Below are 21,601 nucleotides of genomic sequence, written 5' to 3'. Positions count from 1 at the left end.
TTGTTTTCCATCATAGTTTATTACAATCCATTTAATTATGCATCTTCAGCCTTGTTGAAGCAATATGTCAGACAACACTTTCCACAGTATTGTCTGTTGAAGTGACTAGCCATGAACACACCAGCACCACACTCCTCAGAAGGACATTCACGCCGCAGGCGATAAATTTTTCCGTATTCATCGACCTAAAAGTAAAAAAAACCCAGTTTCATCTTAATATGTACAGGAATTTATCAAGTTAAAAATCAGTATTATAATAAACTGGAAAGTGGGAGATGGGCAAAGTCTCATCTTGCAGCACAAAAACACTCTTTGCAATCAAATTGGGAGCATGGCAGATAATGGGATGAATGGAACATGATGTGGAGATGCCGGCGTTGGACTGGGGTGAACACAGTAAGAAGTCTCACAACACCAGGTTAAAGTCCAACAGGTTTATTTGGTAGCAAATACCATAAGCTTTCGGAGTGCTGCTCCTTCGTCAGATGCAGTGGAAATGTGCTCTCAAACAGTGCACAGTCACATTGTCTGTACCTTTAAGGCCTGGCTGGCTTTAGGGATTCGCATTCTAATCAGTATTCTGTAACTTGATGTTGTGTCTCTGTGCACTGTTTGAGAGCACATTTCCACTCCATCTGACGAAGGAGCAGCGCTCCGAAAGCTTATGGTATTTGCTACCAAATAAACCTGTTGGACTTTAACCTGGTGTTGTGAGACTTCTTAATGAATGGAACATGCCAGAGCTACAAGAAATGTTTTCCAGCTGCAAGTTATACTATTTGATAAGCACATTGCATGTAAAGGTTTAGTATTGACAGGGCTGCCTCCTGTATAAGTAGTGAGCTCAAAGAGGGTCTCTAAATACAATGAAATTAAGCAAAATTGTTTCCAGTAGCTACAAGAATTCAACAAACAGTATTCAGACTGTGCAACTACTTTTCTAATAAGAGTACTCCCTTCCCCAGCATAAAACTAAATGTAGAATTTAATTCACCCCAAAGCAATCACTGACATTAGGAATCAAAAGGAAATTGAGGTTGAAGGATATATTTCAGATGCTGCAACGGGCAATTGAGATGAACTGGCTTGATGCATCTTTAAGCACAAGATGTAGGTTGGGGAATGTTTCATTTCACCACCACTGTCCCTGTGTATTGACAAAAGGGCATCACCTATTAAGGCTTCAAATGATACCCAGTAAGTTCAGATAGAAGATTGCCACTTTCTTTCCATTGCAGCATGACCAAAACCTGCATAATACTCCTCGGCATCATATTTTGGATTCAATGCAATTGAAAAAAAAAACTACTTCCATCTACTCTTCCTATACAATGTTCAGAACTTGAACACAGCTTGAAACAGCAGCACTGTATACGTTTGATCAAAGACTTGAAGCAGGTTTACTATCAATTCAACATTGAAAAGAATGTCAACTCAGCAACCTGATCAAACTATTACCTTGTAATATTTAAGGACAGCAAGCTTGACCTTCTTCCTCTTGTGCTGATTTTTCTTTGGTGTGGTGTAAGACTTCTTCTTCCTCTTCTTGGCACCACCACGAAGTCTCAATACAAGGTGCAAAGTTGACTCCTATTGAAGACATCATTTATGAATTTCAAGCTCCCATTTGCTCTGGCATATAAAGCATCAGTATAAGTTCAAGCAGACTAAATACATGTTCAAACACAAGAAAAATCAATGTACCTTTTGGATGTTGTAATCAGAGAGTGTACGTCCATCCTCCAACTGTTTTCCAGCAAAGATCAGTCGCTGCTGATCAGGGGGAATGCCTATATTGAAATTACAATGGGATGGGTTTAATTAAACCAGTCTCCACTTCTTCGAATTAAATGCTAGGTTAGTCTGAAAAACTGAAACCCTAAGCAATAAACGAATGGTGCTCATTTGAGCAGCACAGATTTATGGTCTTCATTTCCATTAACTCAAGCGGCATTCAAGTGGCATATAAATAAATATGTAGTAAAACACAAAGCTTTGTTAGATGCACTGAAATTCCAAGTTCCGTTTCCCCCTCGGTATCTTATTTTAAAGAGCGTTAGCTTTAAGCACACTATTTTATTTGCCAGAACTTTACTGAGGTGGAGGGTGATGCACAGATAGCAAGCTAAATGAATGATGCATGTACATATAAAGCACTTACAATCAAACATATAGATCTGGCATCCCCTCAGAATGACAACATTGCTTTATTGCACTTTTGAAGAATTAATTCTCTGAAGTGCTGCCCATCCCAATGCTCTATTTGTCAACTAATATCACAAAGCAGATGAACTGTTTATCCCACTGACATTTGTGGGAGCTTGCTGCATGCAAACGTTGCTATATTTGCATACATCTACACCATATATTTCTAAAGTAATTCACTGGCTATAAAGCAATTTAGGACTTCAAAGAAATGCATCACAGGTGCAAATTCTTATTTTTGGATTAAAGGTGTTGGTAAACCCAAGGTAAGCATTCATTTTAAAGTATGTAAAAGTCTTCCCGTTTTATGCTATTCCATGAGATCACCATGGAGTACCCAACTCCCAACACAACCAGGAGCAGTGACACCATAATGGGAATTCCTAGTGTTAACGAGGAATTCAACTCCAGAATTGTGCCCATGAGGTGGGAAGTGTTTTTTAAAACATAATTTATGACAGTTTCCCAATTAAGCTGAAAGGAATTACAACTGAAGGCATATCTGTACACAAACATTCTAAAGCAGTCGCTTCCTTGTTGAGTCACAAAAAGTTAGAATGCAGGTGCAGAGCAGGTAATGAAAGCTAACAGAATGCTCTCCTATATTACAAGAGGAATTGAACATAAAAGTAAGGATGTTATGCTTCAGTTATAAAGGGCATTGGTGAGACACTTCTTGAATAGTGTGTGTTAGTGTGTGCAGTTTTGGTTTCATTCAAGGAAGGATGTAAATGTGTTGGAGGCGGTTTACTCGATTTGAAACTTGGAATGAACAGGTTGTCTTACAAGGAATGGTTAGACAGACTGGGCTTGTTTTCACTGGAGTTTATAAAGAGTGGCAACTTGATTGAAGTATACAAGATCCTGAATGATCTTGACAAAGTGGACGTGGGAAGGATGTTTTCTCTAGTGGGCAAGTCCAGAACGAGGGGGCAGTTTTAAAATTTGGGTTTGCCCTTAAAGGGCAGAAGACGGTGAGAAATTTCTTCTTCTCAGCAGGGTTGAGACACATTGGAACTCTGCCTCAGAAGGAAGTGGAGGTGGGTCATTGAATATTTTTTAAGGCAGAGGTGGATAGACTCGTTAGGCAAGGGAATCAAAGGTTGTCAGGAGTAGATGGGTGTAGATCAGCCATCTTATCAAATGGCATAGCAGATTTGAGGGGCCAAATGGCCTACTTCAGCTCCTATTTTGTACATTCATACATCATAAAATGCACCTGGGATTCTATTTTTACAACACAAGGACTTATCTTTTAAAAAAATGTTTGAATGTTGCTTATCAGCATGGCACAATCAGGATAACGCAAATCGCATCAACATGATGTTCTGAACTGTATTTCAAACCATGCCCGCATATCTTAAAACCTTGAAAGGCTAATGTGTCAGCAATGAAAATTAAATTTCAAAATCAAAACCATACTGTACCTTCTTTGTCCTGAATCTTAGCCTTTACATTTTCAATAGTATCTGATGGCTCAACCTGGAATAAAACAGTGTCAGATACATGTTTCACTTTAATTTTAAAAATTCATTAGTTTTGAGAATTGTGCATCATTACGTTGGAGCTTCACTATCACTTTCAAGATGTCCACTGGAATCCAACAAGTCACACTGATCATTTAAATTTTAAACAAAATAACTTCATCTTTCTGCACAACCATGATCGAGAACACAGGTTCCACCGAGTCACTTTGGGACAGAGGCACCAATTTTACAGGCTTGAGCATTTCATCTTGGCACACTGGTTAACACTGTTGCTTCACAGCACCAGGGACCTGGGTTCAATTCCCAGCTTGTGTGGAGTTTACACATTCTCCCCATGGGTTTCCTCTTGGTGCTCCGGTTTCCTGCCACAGTCTGAAAGATGTGGTTAGGTGAATAGGCTATGCTAAATTCTCCCTCCGTGTACCCGAACAGGCGCCAGAGTGCGGTGACTAGGGGATTTTCACAGTAACTTCATTGCAGTGTTAATGAAGCCTACGTGTGACACTAATAAACAAACAAACTTAATGTAGGGAGCTACCTCAACTACTGAAGGAGACAGTGGCACAATGATATTGTCACTGGACAAGTATTCCAGAGGCCTAGGGTAATGCTCTGGGGACTTGGGTTTGAATCCCACCATTGATGGTGAAACAGGTGTTTAATAACTATTGTTGTAAAAACCCATCTGGTTCACTGTCACATTTAAGGAAGGAAAATACCCAGTGGTTAACACAGCTGCCTCACAGCACCAGGGACCCAGGTTCAATTCTGGCCTCGGGTCACTGTCTGTGTGGAGTTTACATATTCTCCTTGTGTCTGCGTTGGGTTTCCTCCGGGCGCTCCGGTTTCCTCCCACACTCCAAAGATGTGCAGGTTGGGTGGATTGGCTATGCTAAATTGACCAGGGGATTAGCAGGGTAAATATGCAGGGTCACAGGAATAGGGCCTGGGTGGGATTGTTGTTGGTGCAGACTCAATGGGTCGAATGGCCTCCTTCTACACTGTAGGCATTCTATGATTCATCGGGCACTATTTTTGCACAACATCAAATCAATATTTTAGAACGTTACATAATTTAAAATTTGACAGGTATTCACTTATCCATCTATAAAGATGCAACTTTATCCAAAGGAATAAACCAGTTTTAGGCTATAAGTGAACATGATTTTTCGTAACAGAACACATGTGAGAAGCATGCCGGCAAACCTTGTGCCTTATTTATGTCATTAGTAGGCTCATATTAACACTGCAATGATAATTTTGCGGAAAACACCAATTACAGATAAACCGTTCCAAAGGATAAAACGATGGCGATAAATTCTCAACCACCGCATTAAAAACTGCAAATAATTGCGACCATCGGATTCGCACAAAGCCGGGAAAGGTGCTACCTCGGTTAACGAATACAAATTAACAATGAGGAGAAAAAAAATCAGCTTCAAAGTTACTGATGAATTGTCAACTTGGGCATTTACACGTTTTTATTTCACTTGGAGGCCGTGGGGAGGGAGCGAGGCCTCGCCCGGGGCCCGGCGCCTTCACTCACCTCGAGGGTGATGGTTTTCCCCGTGAGGGTTTTCACAAAGATCTGCATTTTCAAATCCTACCCACCTAAGAGAAGGAGACAGGAGATTAGCTGAAGTTAAAATGGGGATTTTAGGGTGTGTAAAGTGTGATTAATGAGGGAGCTGAGACTCACCCGCTCCGTCCCCCCGAAAGGCGCAGCACCCAAAGAGGTCCTAATTCCCCAGGCACGGGGTTTTCCAAAACGGCCAGCAGGGCTTAGGTGTCTAACCAAGTCCCTTTTCAATGCGGGTCAATTTTTCAAAACATTACCTGTTTCTCCAAGCATTGATTAAAATTTAAAGCAGTTTCAAATGATGTCGCTACCTTAGATTTAAATCATTTTATTCAGGACCAAGACAGCCTGTCGCACTGCATTGTGGGTATATCCCAGTCTCGGCCAACTAAATAGCGGTAAAATACAATCTAAAGTTGTCTTCAGGCACGATTTGTAAATGGTGACACTGGCTACTCTTGAACAAAAGTCAATCCGATCGTAGAAATAAACTATTTGAGTTTCCGCAAGACCCGTCGGGTTGAGACTACATTTCCCAGAAGGCGCCGCGGACGGTTCCTTAGCAACCGGTGCCCTTGGAGACGGTGCGGTGGGGGTGGGAATGCTGCAAGGAGTCGGCCTCTGCAGAGCGGGGACTTCTCACCAGCACTGGGAGGTTTGAGCCAGGAATATGGAGGAGTGTGTGTGAGAGAGGCTGGGCCTCCCTGGCAGGCCGCAGAAGGAGCGGGGGGTAATGGCGTCCGAGGGGCTGTCACCAGCGGCTCTGGACAAGTGTCAGACATTCCCATCCAGCCGGAGTTTGGCCGACCGAAACCTGCTCTGCCGCATACGGGCACACCTCAAGACCGAGACTGAGGAGCTGGGCTGTCCTGAGCAGGGACCCGATGAGCAGCGCTACATTATTTACAAGGATGTGTTTGACAAGGTAAGAGTGGCCGCACCGCATCTCTCACAGCTAACCTTCTTTGCTTTTCCCATTAGGCAGAAATAATTTCACTGAACAAATCGAAGAGAAAAACATCATTCGACAGAGTCGAGATGTACACAAAAACACTTGAAAAGTCACTGTGGAGTTTGCACGTTCTCCCCGTGTCTGCGTGGGTTTCCTCCGGGTGCTCCAGTTTCCCCTCCCACAGTCTGAAAGACGTGCTGGTTAGGTGCATTGACCCGAACAGGTGCTGGAGTGTGGCGACTCGGGGAATTTCACAGTAACTTCATTGCAGTGTTAATGTAAGCCTTACTTGTGACTAATAAATGAAGAGACTTTTTTTGGTGCCTTTCGGTTCTTGAATTCTAATCAAAAAAAGTCAATTCAAATAAAGACATATTAGGTATACATAGTGGAGAAATACTACGGCCCGGAACTTGTGGTTATAATGACTGTGAAACGGTCAGTGTTATTATGCTGCAAAACTTAGAGCAACATTTGGCATCTAACATGAAAATCCTAATGCTGCTGTCAGTGATTCCCTGCTGCTCCACATCTTTGCAGATGTAAAACTACACATCTGTTAGCTTAACATCTGTCACAGGGAAAATGCTAGAATCTATTATTAAGGAGTTGTAGCAGGGCACAATTGGGAAAATCATATCTTTCAAAACTACATTTTTCTTTTAAAATATGGAAAGACTTGCATAATCTGGACACTTGGGTGCTGATCTGGAGTTTTTTTTGAAAAGGGTCACAAGTTCACCTTCGGATTAGGAGCAAGCATACCTTGTGTCAAGAAATCACTTAATCAGTATAATCCTTGAGCGGGAAAACTGTTTTTATAATAACTCCAGGAATTGCTGTAAAGGAATAGTACTTTTATTACACAAGAGAAAGTAAACAGAACTGCAAGCCTATGGTGAACACAACAGGTCTCAAACAAGACTAAAGGATAATGGACCCACTCAGGGTCCTGCTTTATAAGGGCTCAGTATATGAGCTCCACCTGGTTGGTTAATTACCAATCCCCAGGGAGCTCATATTCAACGAGTCCTACTGGGAGGTCAGTTAGTGATACCCCATGCAAGTCATGGGGGGGTTATCACACCCCTTCCCCTCTGAGTCAGGGGGCTCCCCATCCCTCTTTGGGTGCCAGGGCTGTTTTCTTCTTTTGGCCCATGCCCTTTACTCTAGTTTGTACTCCACCTGGTCAGGTGGGATATAGTGTATCGCCTCTTTCTGGATGACTGTTGAGTATAACTGGAGATGGATCTTCCTCAACAATGGCTTATGGCTGAGCTTCCACTATTTCTGTTTCCATTTCTGAGTCGGAAATCTCATAGAATCCCTACAGTGCAGAAGGAGGCCATTTGGCCCATAAAGTCTGCACCGACTCTCCGATAGAGTATCTTATCAGGTCCACCCACAGCCCTATCCCTGTAACCCCACATATTTCCTCCACTAACCCCCTAACCTACACATCTTTGGACACTAAGGGGCAATTTAGCATGCCTATCCACCTAACATGCACATCTTTGGGGTGTGAGAGGAATGATGTGGAGATGCCGGCGTTGGACTGGGGTAAACACAGTAAGAAGTTTAACAACACCAGGTTAAAGTCCAACAGGTTTATTTGGTAGCAAAAGCCACACAAGCTTTCGAGGCTCTAAGCCCCTTCTTCAGGTGGAGAAGGGGCTTAGAGCCTCGAAAGCTTGTGTGGCTTTTGCTACCAAATAAACCTGTTGGACTTTAACCTGGTGTTGTTAAACTTCTTACTGTGTGAGAGGAAACCAGAGCATCCGAAGGAAACCCACACAGACACGGGGAGGACATGCAAATTTCACACAGACAGGGTCCCTGGTGCTGTGACACAGCAGTGCTAACCACTGTGCCATCTCATAATGCTGTTTCGAACCTCCCATTGTTTTTTCCTTCCTCAGTATACTTGTGGTCTCTAATGACATACTTGCTGAGTTACTGGCAGTTCCCAATGGCTTATGTGGCCTACATGTTTCTTTAGTATCTTGTCTTCATTCTTTACTGTGTAGGACACTGGTCCTGTTCTGGAAAGAATTGTTCCTGGTGTCCATGTGCTACCTGCAAAATTTCGCACTTGAACCATGTGTCCTTGTGAAAAGACTATCTGCTTTTAGTCTATCATGGCACCTTTTTTGGGCTGCTTACTTCTCTTTCACCTTTCCATTTAGATTCAGGAATGTAAGGCTTAGCCTGGTCCGTAGGCGCCTGCACATCACTAACTCGGCCGGGGCTGCACCTATCATTACTTGTGGCATCTTTCTATAATTAAAAAGAAAACATGCTAGTTTAGTGTCTACAGACCTCCTGGTCTGCTTCTACATTCCCGTTTTAAAAACTTAGACTGCTAGTTCCACTAGTCTGATGATTAGTGGTGAGGAGCTGTGCGGACATATCATACACCATCAGTTTCCAGAAATATCCCAAATTCCCTACTGGTAAATGGGGTTCCATTGTCCATCACAAAAACTTCCGGGATTCCATGAGTACTAAAAGATTGCCTTAGTTTTTCTATTGTGTTCTGTGATGTGGTAGATGTCATTGGGTACACCTCCATCCACTTAGAGTGGGCATCAATTAGTAACAAAAGCATGGAGCCCATAAATGCAAAATCTGCATGTATCTGGTGATGGCAAGCTTGTGGGCAAAGGTAGACGACTCAGGGAGTTTGGCGACTTGTGCCCCTAGTCTATGTTCCAAGGTATACTCATAGGTGTCTAATAATAGTGTCCATCGCTGTATTTGAGCTGATGCTATAGGAGGGATCATTTTGTGCTTGGAAAAAAGGTCCAACAGAGGTCTGTGGTCTGCTTTGATGGTAAATTGTCGACCTTACACAAATTGATGGAATTTCTTCACTGCGAAGACCATTGTCAACCCCTCTTTTTCTATCTGTGCGTACCTTCTTTCTATGCAATTGGGCGCTCCATTCCATTGCTCCATCGGTGTGATAGTACTGCACCTATTCTGTAAGGAGAGGCATCACATGTTATGACCAACGGCCTTTCTGGGTTGAAATGGGTCAACACGTTGTCCGACTGCAGTTGGTGTTTTACCCTCACAAAAGCATCCTCCTGTGATTCTTTCCATGCCTACTTCTGATGCTTTTTCATCAAAGTATGAAAGGATGCTGGTAAGGTTGCCAAGTTTGGAATGAACTTTCCATCATAATTTACGAGGCCAAGGAACAATTTTAATTCTATTGTATTCCTTGGTGTTGGAGCCTGTTTTATGGCTCTTACCTTTTCCTCAGCTGGGTGTAAGCCGTCTTTGTCAACCATGTATTTGAGGTACATTACCTCAACTGCTTTTCTTTTTAATTTGATCCCGGTTTCTGAAAACCGTTGTAAGATGTCTGCTAAAGTTTCATGGCGTTCCTTGACAGTGGCTTCTGTAATTAGAACATCATCTAGGTAAACTGCCATGCTGGGTATTCCCTGCAATATGCCTTCCATTACTCTTTGGAATATGGCACACACTGATGATATCCCAAAGAGTAGACGAGTGTATTCATTCAAACCCTTGTGTATGTTTACCGTCATATACTTTCTTGATGACGTTTCTAGTTCTAACTGGAGATACACAGACTCATATCCAGCTTTGTGAAAATCCAGCCTCCGGTTAATTTTGCATAGAGATCATCTATTTGTGGCATCGAATATTTGTCTGAACGAGATGCTCTATTCACCTTTATTTTATAATCACCACAGAGACAGATTGTGTTCTCCGGCTTTAACACCGGGACTACTGGTGCGGCCCACTCGGAAACTTGTTTAGGTCAAATTATCCCCAGCTCTTCTAATCGCTTCAGTTCAGTCTCCACTTTCACCTGTAGCATGTATGGAACTGGTCCTGTTTTAAAAGATCTCAAGTTGAGCATCTGGGTCTATGCAAATGTTTGCCTTGACCCCTTTTATTTTTCCAAGGCCTGTCTGGAAAACCTCTTGGTACTTTCCTGTTACCTCATATAAGTTTCTAGTGCCTATTATGACAATTTGTCACCAGTCCAAATAGATTTTTTGTAACTAGTCTTTTCCCAAAAGACTGGGCCCTGGTCCTTATACCAGTATCAATGGGAGCTGAACTGTTTGTTGCCCACATGTGACTGGGGTTACCGTGGTCCCTACTACTCGCAATGGTTCTCCTGTGTAAGTTCCCAATCTTGCCCTGGTGTCCTTCAGCTTGAGTGTAGAGATATCCAGTCGTAATCTTCTAAACTCTCACTCTCCTACAATGAATACTGCTGCCTCTGTGTCCACCTTCATATTCAGTGGGTGTCCATTCACTTGGAGCTGTATCTGTATTAAGGTCACCTTTGGTTTGGTGACACAATTGTGTCACCAAACCAGAGTCAGAGGTTTACAGCATGGAAACAGGCCCTTCAGTTCAACTTGTCCATGCCGCCCTTTTTTTTTAAACCCTTAAGCTAATCCCAATTGCCCACATTTGGCCCATATCCCTCTATACCCATCGTACCCATGAAACTATCTAAATGCTTCTTAAAAGACAAAATTGTACCCGCCTCTACTACTACCTCTGGCAGCTTCTTCCAGACACTCACCACCCTCTGTGAAAAAGTTGCCCCTCTGGACACTTTTGTATCTCTCCCCTCTCACCTTAAACCTATGCCCTCTAGTTTTAGACTCCCCTACCTTTGGGAAAAGATATTGACTATCTAGCTGATCTATGCCCCTCATTATTTTATAGACCTCTATAAGATCATCCCTCAGCCTTCTACGCTCCAGAGAAAAAAGTCTCAGTCTATCCAGCCTCTCCTTATAACTCAATTCATCAAGTCCCGGTAGCATCCTAGTAAATCTTTTCTGCACTCTTTCTAGTTTAATAATATCCTTTCTATAATAGGGTGACCAGAATTGCACACAGTATTCCAAGTGTGGCCTTACCAATGACTTGTACAACTTTAATAGTGCTAGTTCCTCTTCTTCAGCCTGACTTATCTGATACATTCTGTTTTGGGGTGGCTTTACCCTTCAGTATGGATGCTGCATGCTCTGCATGTTTTGGTAACCTTGCTTGGGGCAGATTCCCTGGCTGCATGCACAGTGTTGATAGCTGGCCGCCTCTAAAACTGCAGGACTCCCTCTCCTCCAGTACCGGGATTTCCCTGTCCGCCAGTCCCAGGATTTCCTGGTTTCCTTGCTTGCTCACTTTTCCTCACCCAAGGCTGGGAATCACGAGTATGTTCAACTGGGGACCTGCATCTGCGGTAGGAGACTCGCCCAAGCCTAAGGATGTTTTTATCTATAGAACCTTTCAGCTCTTGAGCTCCTTTTTCTGCATTTTCATGAGCTAAGGCCAGCTCTATAGCTCTTTATAAATCTAGGTTTGGCTCTGACAAAAGCCTTCTTTGGGTTGCTAGATCATTTATGCAGCATACCAACGGTCTCTCAGCATTTCTGGTAATAGAACATAGAAAAGCTACAGCACAAACAGGCCCTTCGGCCCACAAGTTGCGCTGAACATGTCCCTACCTACTAGGCTTACCTATAACCCTCTATCTTACTAATGTCCATGAACTTATCCAAAAGTCTCTTAAAAGACCCTATCGAATCCACCACCACTACCGGCAGCCGATTCCACGCACCCACCACCTCTGAGTGAAAAACTTACCCCTAACATCTCCTCTGTACCTACTACCCAGCACCCTAAACCTGTGACCTCTTGTGGCAACCATTTCAGCCCTGGGTAAAAGCCTCTGAGAATCCACTCTATCAATACCTCTCAACATCTTATACACCGCTATCAGGTCACCTCTCATCCTTTGCTTCTCCAAGGAGAAAAGACCTAGCTCTCTCAACCTATCCTCATAAGACATGCCACCTAATCCAGGCAACATCCTTGTAAATCTCTTCCACACCCTTTCTATGGCTTCCACATTCTTTCTGTAATGAGGCGACCAGAACTGGGCACAGTACTCCAGGTGGGGTCGGACCAAGGTCTTATACAGCTGCAGCATTATCTCCCGATTTCTAAACTCAATTCCTCTATTGATGAAGGCCAGTATTCCATACGCCTTCTTAACCACAGCCTCTACCTGCGACGCCGCTTTGAGTGTCCTATCCACACTGCCAAGCGTCTTACTCTTGATATTATATTCTTTCATCCTATTCGACCTGCCAAAATGAACCACCACACACTTATCTGGTTTGAAGTCCATCTGCCACTTCTCCACCCACTCTTGCATCTTATCTATGTCTCGTTGCAACTGCTGACATCCCTCTACACTATCCACAACACCACCAACCTTTGTGTCATCAGCAAACTTGCCAACCCATCCTTCCACTTCCTCATCCAGATCATTTATAAAAATCACAAAGAGCAAGGGTCCCAGAACAGATCCCTGGGGCACTCCACAAGTGACCGACCTCCATGCTGAAAAAGACCCATCTACAACCACTCTTTGCCTTCTGTGGGCAAGCCAGTTCTGAATTCACAAAGCAATGTCCCCTTGTATCCCATGCCCCTTCACTTTCTCAATAAGCCTTGCATGGGGCACCTTATCAAACGCCTTGCTGAAATCCATATAAACTACATCTACCGCTCTTCCCTCGTCTATGTGTCTAGTTACATCTTCAAAAAATTCAATTAGGCTCGTAAGGCATGATCTGCCTTGATCTGCCTTGGACAAAAATGGCTATTTCTGATCATACTATTCCTCTTCACATGTTCATAAATCCTGCCTCTCAGGATCTTCTCCATCAACTTACCAACCACTGAGGTTCGACTCACTGGTCTATAATTTCCTGGGCTATCTCTTTTCCCTTTCTTGAATAACGGAACCACATCCGCAATCCTCCAGTCCTCCGAAACCTCTCCCGTCTCCATTGATGACGCAAAGATCATTGCCAGGGGCTCAGCAATCTCTTCCCTCGCCTCCCACAGTAACCTGGGGTACATCCCATCCGGTCCCGGCGATTTATCTAACTTGATGCTTTTCACAAGCTCCAACACATCCTCTTTCCTAGTGTCCACATGCTCAATCTTCTCAGTCCACTGCAAGTCTGCACTGCAACTACCAAGATCCTTTTCCACTGTGAATACTGAAGTAAAGTATTTATTGAGTACCTCTGCTATTTCTACCGGTTCTATACAGACTTTCCCACCGTCACATTTGATAGGTCCTACTCCTTCACATCTTATCTTCTTGCTCTTAACATACTTGTAGAATGCCTTGGGGTTTGCCTTTATCCTGTCTGCCAAGGCCTTCTCATGACCCCTTCTTGCTCTTCTAATTTCCCTCCTTAGTTCCTTCCTACTAGTCGTATACTCTTCTAGATTTCTAACATTACCTAGCTCCCTGAACCTTTTGTAGGCTTTTCTTTTCTTCTGGACTAAATTCGTTACAGCTTTCGTGCACCATGGTTCCTGTAACCTACCATAACTCCCCTGTCTCATTGGAACGTTGCTGTGCAGAGCTCCAGACAAATTTTCCTTGAAAACTTGCCACATTTCTTCTGTACATTTCCCTGAGAAAACCTCCTTCCAATTTATGCCTCTAATTTCCTGCCTAGTAGCCTGATAATTGCCCTTACTCCAAATAAACACTTTCCTAGCTTGACTGATCCTATCGCTCTCCAATGCTAACGTAAAGGAGATAGAGTTATGATCACTATCCCCAAAATGCTCTCTCACTGAGAGATCGGACACCTGCCCAGGTTCATTCCCGAATATCAAGTACAGCCTCTCCTCTTGTAGGCTTATCCACATACTGTGTCAGGAAGCCCTCCTGAACACACCTAACAAACTCCTCCCCATCTAACCCCCTTACCAGAGGGATTATCCAATCGATATTTGGGAAATTAAAATCTCCCATCACGACCACTCTGTTATTATCACATCTCTCCAGGATCTGCTTCCCAATCTGCTCCTCCACATCCCTGCTACTATTGGGCGGCCTATAGAAAACACCCAGTAAAGTTATTGACCCCTTCCTGTTGCGAACCTCCACCCACAGAGATTCCGTAGACAATCCTCTGTGGCATCCTTCTTTTCTACAGCTGAGACACTATCCCTGATCAACAGTGCCACTCCCCCACCTCTTTTGCCTCCTTCTCTGTCCCTCCTGAAACATCTGAAACCCTTGAAGTATCCAGTCTTGTCCCTGAGATAACCAAGTCTCTGTAATGGCCACCACATCACACTTCCAAGTAGTGATCCACGCTCTAAGCTCATCGATTTTGTTCACTACACTCCTTGTGTTAAAATAAACACATCTTTGGTCTGAGCGCTCCCCTTCTCCGTCACCTGCGTATCTTCCCTCTCACACTGTCTACAAGCCCCTTTTATTTTTAAGCTAACCTCCTCTCTCCCAGTCACCTCATTTTGATTCCCAACCTCAACCATTCTAGTTTAAACACTCCTCAGTAGCCTTAGCAAACCTTCCCGCCAGTATATTGGTCCCCCTGGGATTTAAGTGAAACCCGTCCTTTTTGTACAGGTCGCACCAGCCCCTAAAGAGATCCCAATGATCCAGGAACCTGAATCCCTGACCCCTGCTCCAATCCCTCAGCCACGCATCTATCCTCCACCTTATTCCGTTCCTTCCCTCACTCTCATGGCACAGGCAGCAATCCCGAGATTACTACCTTTGCATTCCTTCTTGTTAACTCCCTACCTAACTTCCTATATTCTCTTTTCATAACCCCTTCCCCTTTCCTGCCTATGTCAGTGGTAGTCATGATGTGTAGCTGCCGGCGTTGGACTGGGGTGAACGCAGTAAGAGTTTTAACAACACCAGGTTAAAGTCCAACAGGTTTATTTGCTACCAAATAAACCTGTTGGACTTTAACCTGGTGTTGTTAAAACTCTTACTATGTCAGTGGTACCAGTATGCACCACGACCTCTGGCTCCTCTCCCTCCCACTTCAGGATTTCTTGGATACGGTCAGAAACATCCCTGATCCCGGCACCAGGGAGGCAAACCACCATCCATGTTTCTCAACTTCCTCCACAAAAACGCCTGTCTGACCCCCTCATTGTAGAGTCCCCTATCACCACTGCCTTCCTCCTCCTTTCCTTACCCTTCTGTGCTACAAGGCCGGACTCCACGCCGGAGGCACGACCACTGTTGCTTCCACCAGGTGGGCTGTCCACCCCAACAGTACTCAAACAAGAGTACTTATTTTTAAGGGGCACAACCACTGGGGTACTCTCTACCACCTGACTTTTCCCTTTCCTGACTGTGACCCACTTGCCTGCTTCTTGTGGCCGCGGTGTGGCCACCTGCCTATAACTCCTATCTATCACCACCTCGTTTTCCCTGACCAGATGAATGTCCTCGAGCTGCAGCTCCAGTTCCCTAACTTGGTCCCTTAGGAGCCGCAGCTCGACGCACCCAGCGCAGATATGCACTTCTGGGAGGCTAGGAGACTCCACGACCTCCCACATCCGGCACTGAGAACAGCAAACTGGCTTCACATTCATAATGCCCCTTTTCCTCAGATTCCACAGGGAAAGAACTAAGATTTAAAAGTTGAAAAACAAAAAAACAAGTCCTACTGGGAGGTCAATTAGTGATTCCCCATGCAAGTCAAGGGGGTTATCACAGTTTTGAACTGCAATCACTTAATTGATCGGGGAAGAAAAACTGGCAGTCTCACGATTTACTGGAAATCACATGACAGAAGCAAGCTTTAAGTTTTAGATCTATTTTTGAAATCATTGTGTTTTGGGGAATAATCTGAGAATGAAGGCTGGCCTTAACTTGGAGAATGAATTAAACTTTTAAAGTAATAGTATGACCTGCGGAGTAGTGAGGCTAGATAAACTGCACACTCCTCCCATCCCGATCATTACAAAGCTTAGAAACAATCAGACAGCATCAACATAGTTTTGTGCAAGGGAAATCATTTTTGACTAATTTATTAGAGTTCATTGAGGAAGTAATAAGCAATGTGTATAATGGGGAACCTGTGGATGTGAAGTACTTGGATTTCCATAAGGCATTTTACAAGGTGCCACATCAAAAATTAACTACAAAAGATAAGAGCTCATGGTGTAGGGGATAACATGAATAGAGGATTGAATAACTAACAGGAAATAGAGAGTAAGCATAAATGGATCATTTTCAGGATGGTAGAATGTAATGAGTGGAGTGCCACAAAGATCAGTGCTGCGTCCTCAACTACTTACAAGCTATATCAATTACTTGGATGAAGCAATCAAATACATAGTTGATAAATTTGCTGATGACACAAAGATGGGTAGGAAAGTAAGTTGTGAAGAGGACACAAGGGGTGTGATTTTCCAGCCGCGCTTGCCCCAAGGCTGGAACATCCCGCCCAAGGTCAATGGACAGGGGCGAGTCTGCCTCCCGCCCACTCTGATTCCCATGGTGAGCGGGTTGGTAAAATTCCAGTAAAGGAGTCTGCAAAGGGATATAGATAGGTTAAGTGATTGGGCAAAAAATTGGCAGATGCACTTTAATATGGGAAAATATAAACTTGTCCACTTTGTAGAAAATTATCTAAATGGAGCAAGATTGCAGAACTCTGAGGTACAGAGGTACTGGGTGTTCTGTCACATGAATCACAAAATTAGCATGCATGTATTGCAAGTAATTAGGAACGGAAATATAGTCAGTTATTGTGAGCAGATTGGAATATAAATTCCAATAATGGATGTTTCTCTACAATTGTATGGAGCATCGATGAGGCCATATCTAGAGTACTGTGTATAGTTTTGACCTCCTTATTTATTTACATAATTGCATTAGAAGCAGTTCAGAGAACGTGGTCAAACAAAGGTGTGTCACCACAACAATCCTCTCCTCTATCTTCCTGGTTGTAATACTGCAGCTCACCTCTAGTGAATTACCCACAGGCACAGGGACAATTTACAGAACAGATGGGAAATCCAAACATGCGCTGTCTTCAGTCCAAAACCCTAATAATATAGGCTTCTGTCATTGAGTTCCAGTATGCAGATGACACTTGTGTGTGCACTCACTCAGAAACAGAACTCCAGACCATTGCAGACTCCTGCTCTGAAACAGATGAGAAAACGAGTCTTTCACTAAACTTCCAGAAAATTTAAGGTACGCTTCCAACCAGCTTCTATAGCTTAACACCTCCCCCCATCGAGGCACGGTGGCACAGTGGTTAGCACTGCTGCCTCAGTGCCGGGGATCCGAGTTCAATTCCCAGCTTGGGTGACTGTGTGGAGTCTGCACATTCTCCCCGTGTTTGCGTGGGTTTCCTCCGGGTGCTCCAATTTCCTCCCACAGTCCAAAAGACGTGCTGGTTAGGTTGATTGGCCATGCTAAATTCTTCCTCAGTGTTCCCGAATAAGCGCCGGAGTGTGGTGACTAGGGGATTTTCACAGTAACTTCATTGCAGTGTTAGTGTAAGCCTACTTGTGACAATAATAAAATAAACTTTAAACTTAAACTTTAAGATCAATGGCAAAATCCTGGAAAATGTGGCCTTCAGGTGACTGAGGAAATGATTATTTGAGGACCAGAACCTCAAACCTGAGACAATGAAGGTTTTCTGGGCAGCAATGTTTCCCCCACACTCCTATATGTTTTGAAGATTTTGACAACCTACAGCAGGCACACAAAAAAACTGGAGAATTACCAAGATGCTTTAAATCTGGTGGAAAATAAAGGCAATCCAACAGGAGCATCCTCTTTGAAGCCAACATACTCAGTACTGAGGTACTAATCATTCAAAACAAACAGCATTGAGCAGGTCATTCCATTCATATGCCTGACATCAGACACCTGAAGCAATGCTCTACTTGGATCTCCGTCACCGTAGGAGAGTCCCAGAAGAGTGGAGATGCTTTAGGGATGTACTCTATGTGTCCCTGAAGAGATCCAACATTCCTACAGATTCATCGGAGTCCCTAGCTGGTGTTTGTTCAAATGGAGAAGGTTCATTCAGGAAGACACCAAGCACAACGGGAGACTTCATTGGAAACCTGCAGAGGCATTGCAGAAATCACACAAACCTCCAAACAACGCGTTGATCTGAGCCTCCAAGTACCACCTGCCCCATGTGACAGAATCTGCAGTTTGCGCCTTGGATATATTGACCATTTCAGATGCATTGCACTGGACTGCAAGCAAGTCATCCACGATCCCAAGGCACTGCTTCAGAAGAAGAAGGAGATTAAGATTAAAAGAGGAGGCTTAAGACGTTGCAAAAAATTGTAGTAAACCTGAAGATTGGGATTACTTTGAAAACCAGCAAAGAGCCTCCAAAATGTTGGTAAGTGGGGAAAAATATGGGAATAAACTCACCAGGAAATAAAAGCCAATTGTAAGAGTATCTACAAGTATATGAAAAGGAGAATAGCTAAGAAATAATTGACTCCCTACCCTCCACTTCTCTCCCATCCCTTCCCACCATCGCCAAGACAGACGGGAGAATTCATCACGGGTAATGAGAAAATGGCAGAGACATTGAACAAATTTGTTCTGTTCATCTTCACAATAGAAGGTATGTTACATTACAAAATAGAGTAAGCAAGGAGTTAATAAGAGTGAGGAAATTAACTTAATTAATATCAGCCAAGAAAAACTGCAGAAGAAACATGAGGGAGCAAAATTAAAAAATCTCTAAGACCTGATCACCTTCATACCAAGGTTTTAAAAGAAATAAATGCAGAGATAGTCAATATACTGGGCACGATTTTCCGAAATCACCTAGACTCTATGCAAGTCACTGCAAATTAGAATGCAACACCGCTATTCAAGAAAGGAATGAGAGAGAAAACAGGGAACTACAGACCAGTCAGTCTGACATCAGTCATCAGGAAAATGTTGTACCCGCACAAGGAACACAGGAGGTTATCATGCAGGTACAGCATACAATTAGGAAGGCAAACGTATTGAACTGTATGTGTAAGGGGATTGGAGTACAAGAATAAAAAAGTCTTGCTGCAAGTGTACAGGGCTTTGATAAGGCCAATACATTTGTCTTGCTAATTGTATGATACCTGCATGATAACTTTCTGTGTTAGTCATAGAGATTTATAGCATGGAAACAGGCCCTTCGGCCCAACTTGCCCATGCCGCCCGTTTTTTAACCATTAAGCTAGTCCCAGTTGCCCGCATTTGGCCCATATCCCTCTACACCCATTTACCCATACAACTGTCCAAATACTTTTTAAAAGATAAAATTGTACCTGCCTCTATTACTACCTCTGGCAGCTTGTTCCAGACACTCACCACCCTTTGTGTGGAAAGCTTGCCCCTCTGGACCCTTTTGTATCTCTCCCCTTTCACCTTAAACCTATGCCCTCTAGTTTTAGACTCCCCGACCTTTGGGAAAATACATTGACTATCTAGCTGATTTATGCCCCTCATTATTTTAAAGTCCGCTATAATATCACCCCTAAGTCTCCTACGCTCCACGGAAAAAAGTTCCAGCCTCTCCTAATTCAAACCATCAAGTCCCAGTAGCATCCTAGTAAATCTTTCCTGCACTCTTTCTAGTTTAATAATATCCATCCTATAATAGATTGACCAGAACTGTACACAGTGTTCCAAGTGTGGCCCCACCAATGTCTTGTACAACTTTAACAAGAGGTCCAATCTCCTGTATTCAATGTTATGACCAATGAAACAAAGCATGCCGAATGCCTTCTTCATCACTCTGTCCACCTGTGACTCCACTTTCAGGGAGCTATTTATTACCTGTACCTCTAGATTTGGGTGAATATACCCAAGTCCTTCTGGACATCAGCATTTACAAGTCTCATGTGTTAGGGACCAGATCAGAAACCCCAAGGTATGTTATGAAGTTAAACTAGACTCTAACTTTCTTATGACTTTGGAATTAGTGTGAGGATAAGGTGTGTCACTTCAGGGATAAGAGGATTCTATTGACCCACTAGGATGCTTTTATAAAAACAAATGTTATTTAACAATACAGTTTAACTATAACAAAATTAATGAGCTTAACTTTTACCAATTGAAATACTTAAACATGACAAGATACAACTAACTCTTAACTGTTAACATATCTCTATTCGTTCCAATTTAAGCAATTAGACTTAAACCCCTCTTCAAAATCAGTTAGCAAAGGCTAACATGCTTGTATGGGGGCTGCCAGTCCTCAAGCCTTTGTACACTTCTGGAGATAGAGAGACACCTATTTTCTGACACTCAAAACAGTAGCCTCCAGAGAGAGAGAGAAACACCTCTTGCTTCTTTCAGAATCAGGCAAAAAACTAACTGCCTTTCCCTGTAAGCTTAACTCCTCCCATTAACACATGATTCCATCTCTTGTCAATCAACCTAATCAAACCCTACTCTGAAACTCCAGGGGAAAAAACAGAAATAAACAAAAATGCATTCACTCAGATTAAAACAAACACCCCATTTGCTAAGCTCAATTATTCTTCTGCATTCTCAGCATGGAGCCACCTGGTGCAGACAAATTAGCACCGTGTAAACACAGCCAAATTTTAAGCATGGTCTTCACCAAAAATGATATAAATACATTTCTTAAAGGCGCAGTATCATCACACACATGCATTTTAAAAAATATTATGCTTTTCTATTCTTATAGCAAAGTGCTTAACCTCACACTCCCCACATTATACTGCTGGAGTACTGTGTCCATTTTTGGTCTCCATATTTTAAGGAAGGACATTGGAGGTGAGACAGCAAAGGTTCACCAGATAAGACAAGCCTCTTATTCCAGGGACCACTAATGAGAGACTGAGTAAATTGGGCCTATATTCTCTGTTGTTTAGAAGAACGAAAGGCAATCTAATTGAAACATAAAAGATTCTGAAAGGGCTTGACAGGGTAGACACTGAGAGGTTGTTTTCCCTGATAGGCATCTAGAAAACTAGGGAGAAGTTTAGGATAAGGGGCTGATCATTTAGGAATGAGATTAGGAGAAATTTGTTCACTCAAAAGCATTGTGAATCTTTGGAATTGTCTACTCCAGAGGGTTATGGATGCTTGATCATTGAATATATTTAATCCTGAGAAAGATTTCTGGTCCCTCAGAGAATCAAGGGATATGGGGGATGAGCAGAAAGTGGAGTTGTAACCAAAGATAAGTCATGATTGTATTGAATGGTGAAGCTAGCTCAATTAACTGTAAAGTGTATTCTGCTCCTGTTTCATATGTTCTTATATTCTTTACCCAAAGAGTGGTGAGAATGTGGAACTCATTACCACAGGGAATGGTTGAAGTGAATAGCAAAACTGGAATAAATCAAGGGGCAAACTCTCTGCTGGTTGGAGTCATACCTGGCACATATGATGGTTGTGGTTGTAGAGGGCCGGTCATCTCATCGCCACTGTCAACATCCTTGGGGTTACCATTGATCAGAAATTCAAATGGACTCACCACAGAAACACAGTGGCTACAAGAGCAG

General features: G+C 43.1%; 2 protein-coding genes across 7 annotated transcripts in view; one reads left to right on the top strand and one right to left on the bottom strand.

The window, feature by feature from the left end:
- Window positions 1-5,768, bottom strand: rps27a (ribosomal protein S27a). The gene is made up of 6 exons (XM_078229886.1): window positions 5,392-5,768; window positions 5,239-5,303; window positions 3,633-3,687; window positions 1,705-1,790; window positions 1,459-1,590; window positions 1-185 (listed from the first exon to the last, which is right to left on the bottom strand). The coding sequence occupies exons 2-6, from the start codon at window positions 5,284-5,286 to the stop codon at window positions 36-38; spliced, it is 471 nt and encodes a 156-aa protein (XP_078086012.1). The 5' UTR covers window positions 5,287-5,303; window positions 5,392-5,768; the 3' UTR covers window positions 1-35.
- A 74-nt stretch (window positions 5,769-5,842) lies between these two features.
- Window positions 5,843-21,601, top strand: part of LOC144504505 (clathrin heavy chain linker domain-containing protein 1-like) — a 70,653-nt gene continuing 54,894 nt past the window's right edge. For 5 of the 6 annotated variants that reach the window (XM_078229881.1, XM_078229880.1, XM_078229883.1 and 2 more), the window contains exon 1: window positions 5,843-6,196. In XM_078229881.1, coding sequence (XP_078086007.1) covers window positions 6,005-6,196 — 192 coding nt within the window. In that variant the 5' untranslated portion in view covers window positions 5,843-6,004. The remainder of the gene's footprint in view (window positions 6,197-21,601) is intronic. The other variant, XM_078229882.1, reaches the window with a different exon arrangement.

The sequence above is a fragment of the Mustelus asterias genome, chromosome 15 (assembly GCF_964213995.1).
Source record: "Mustelus asterias chromosome 15, sMusAst1.hap1.1, whole genome shotgun sequence".
NCBI classification, from domain to species: Eukaryota; Metazoa; Chordata; class Chondrichthyes; order Carcharhiniformes; family Triakidae; genus Mustelus; species Mustelus asterias.
Note: the sequence above shows the minus strand (reverse complement) of the source record. Positions and strands in the feature narration are given on the sequence as shown.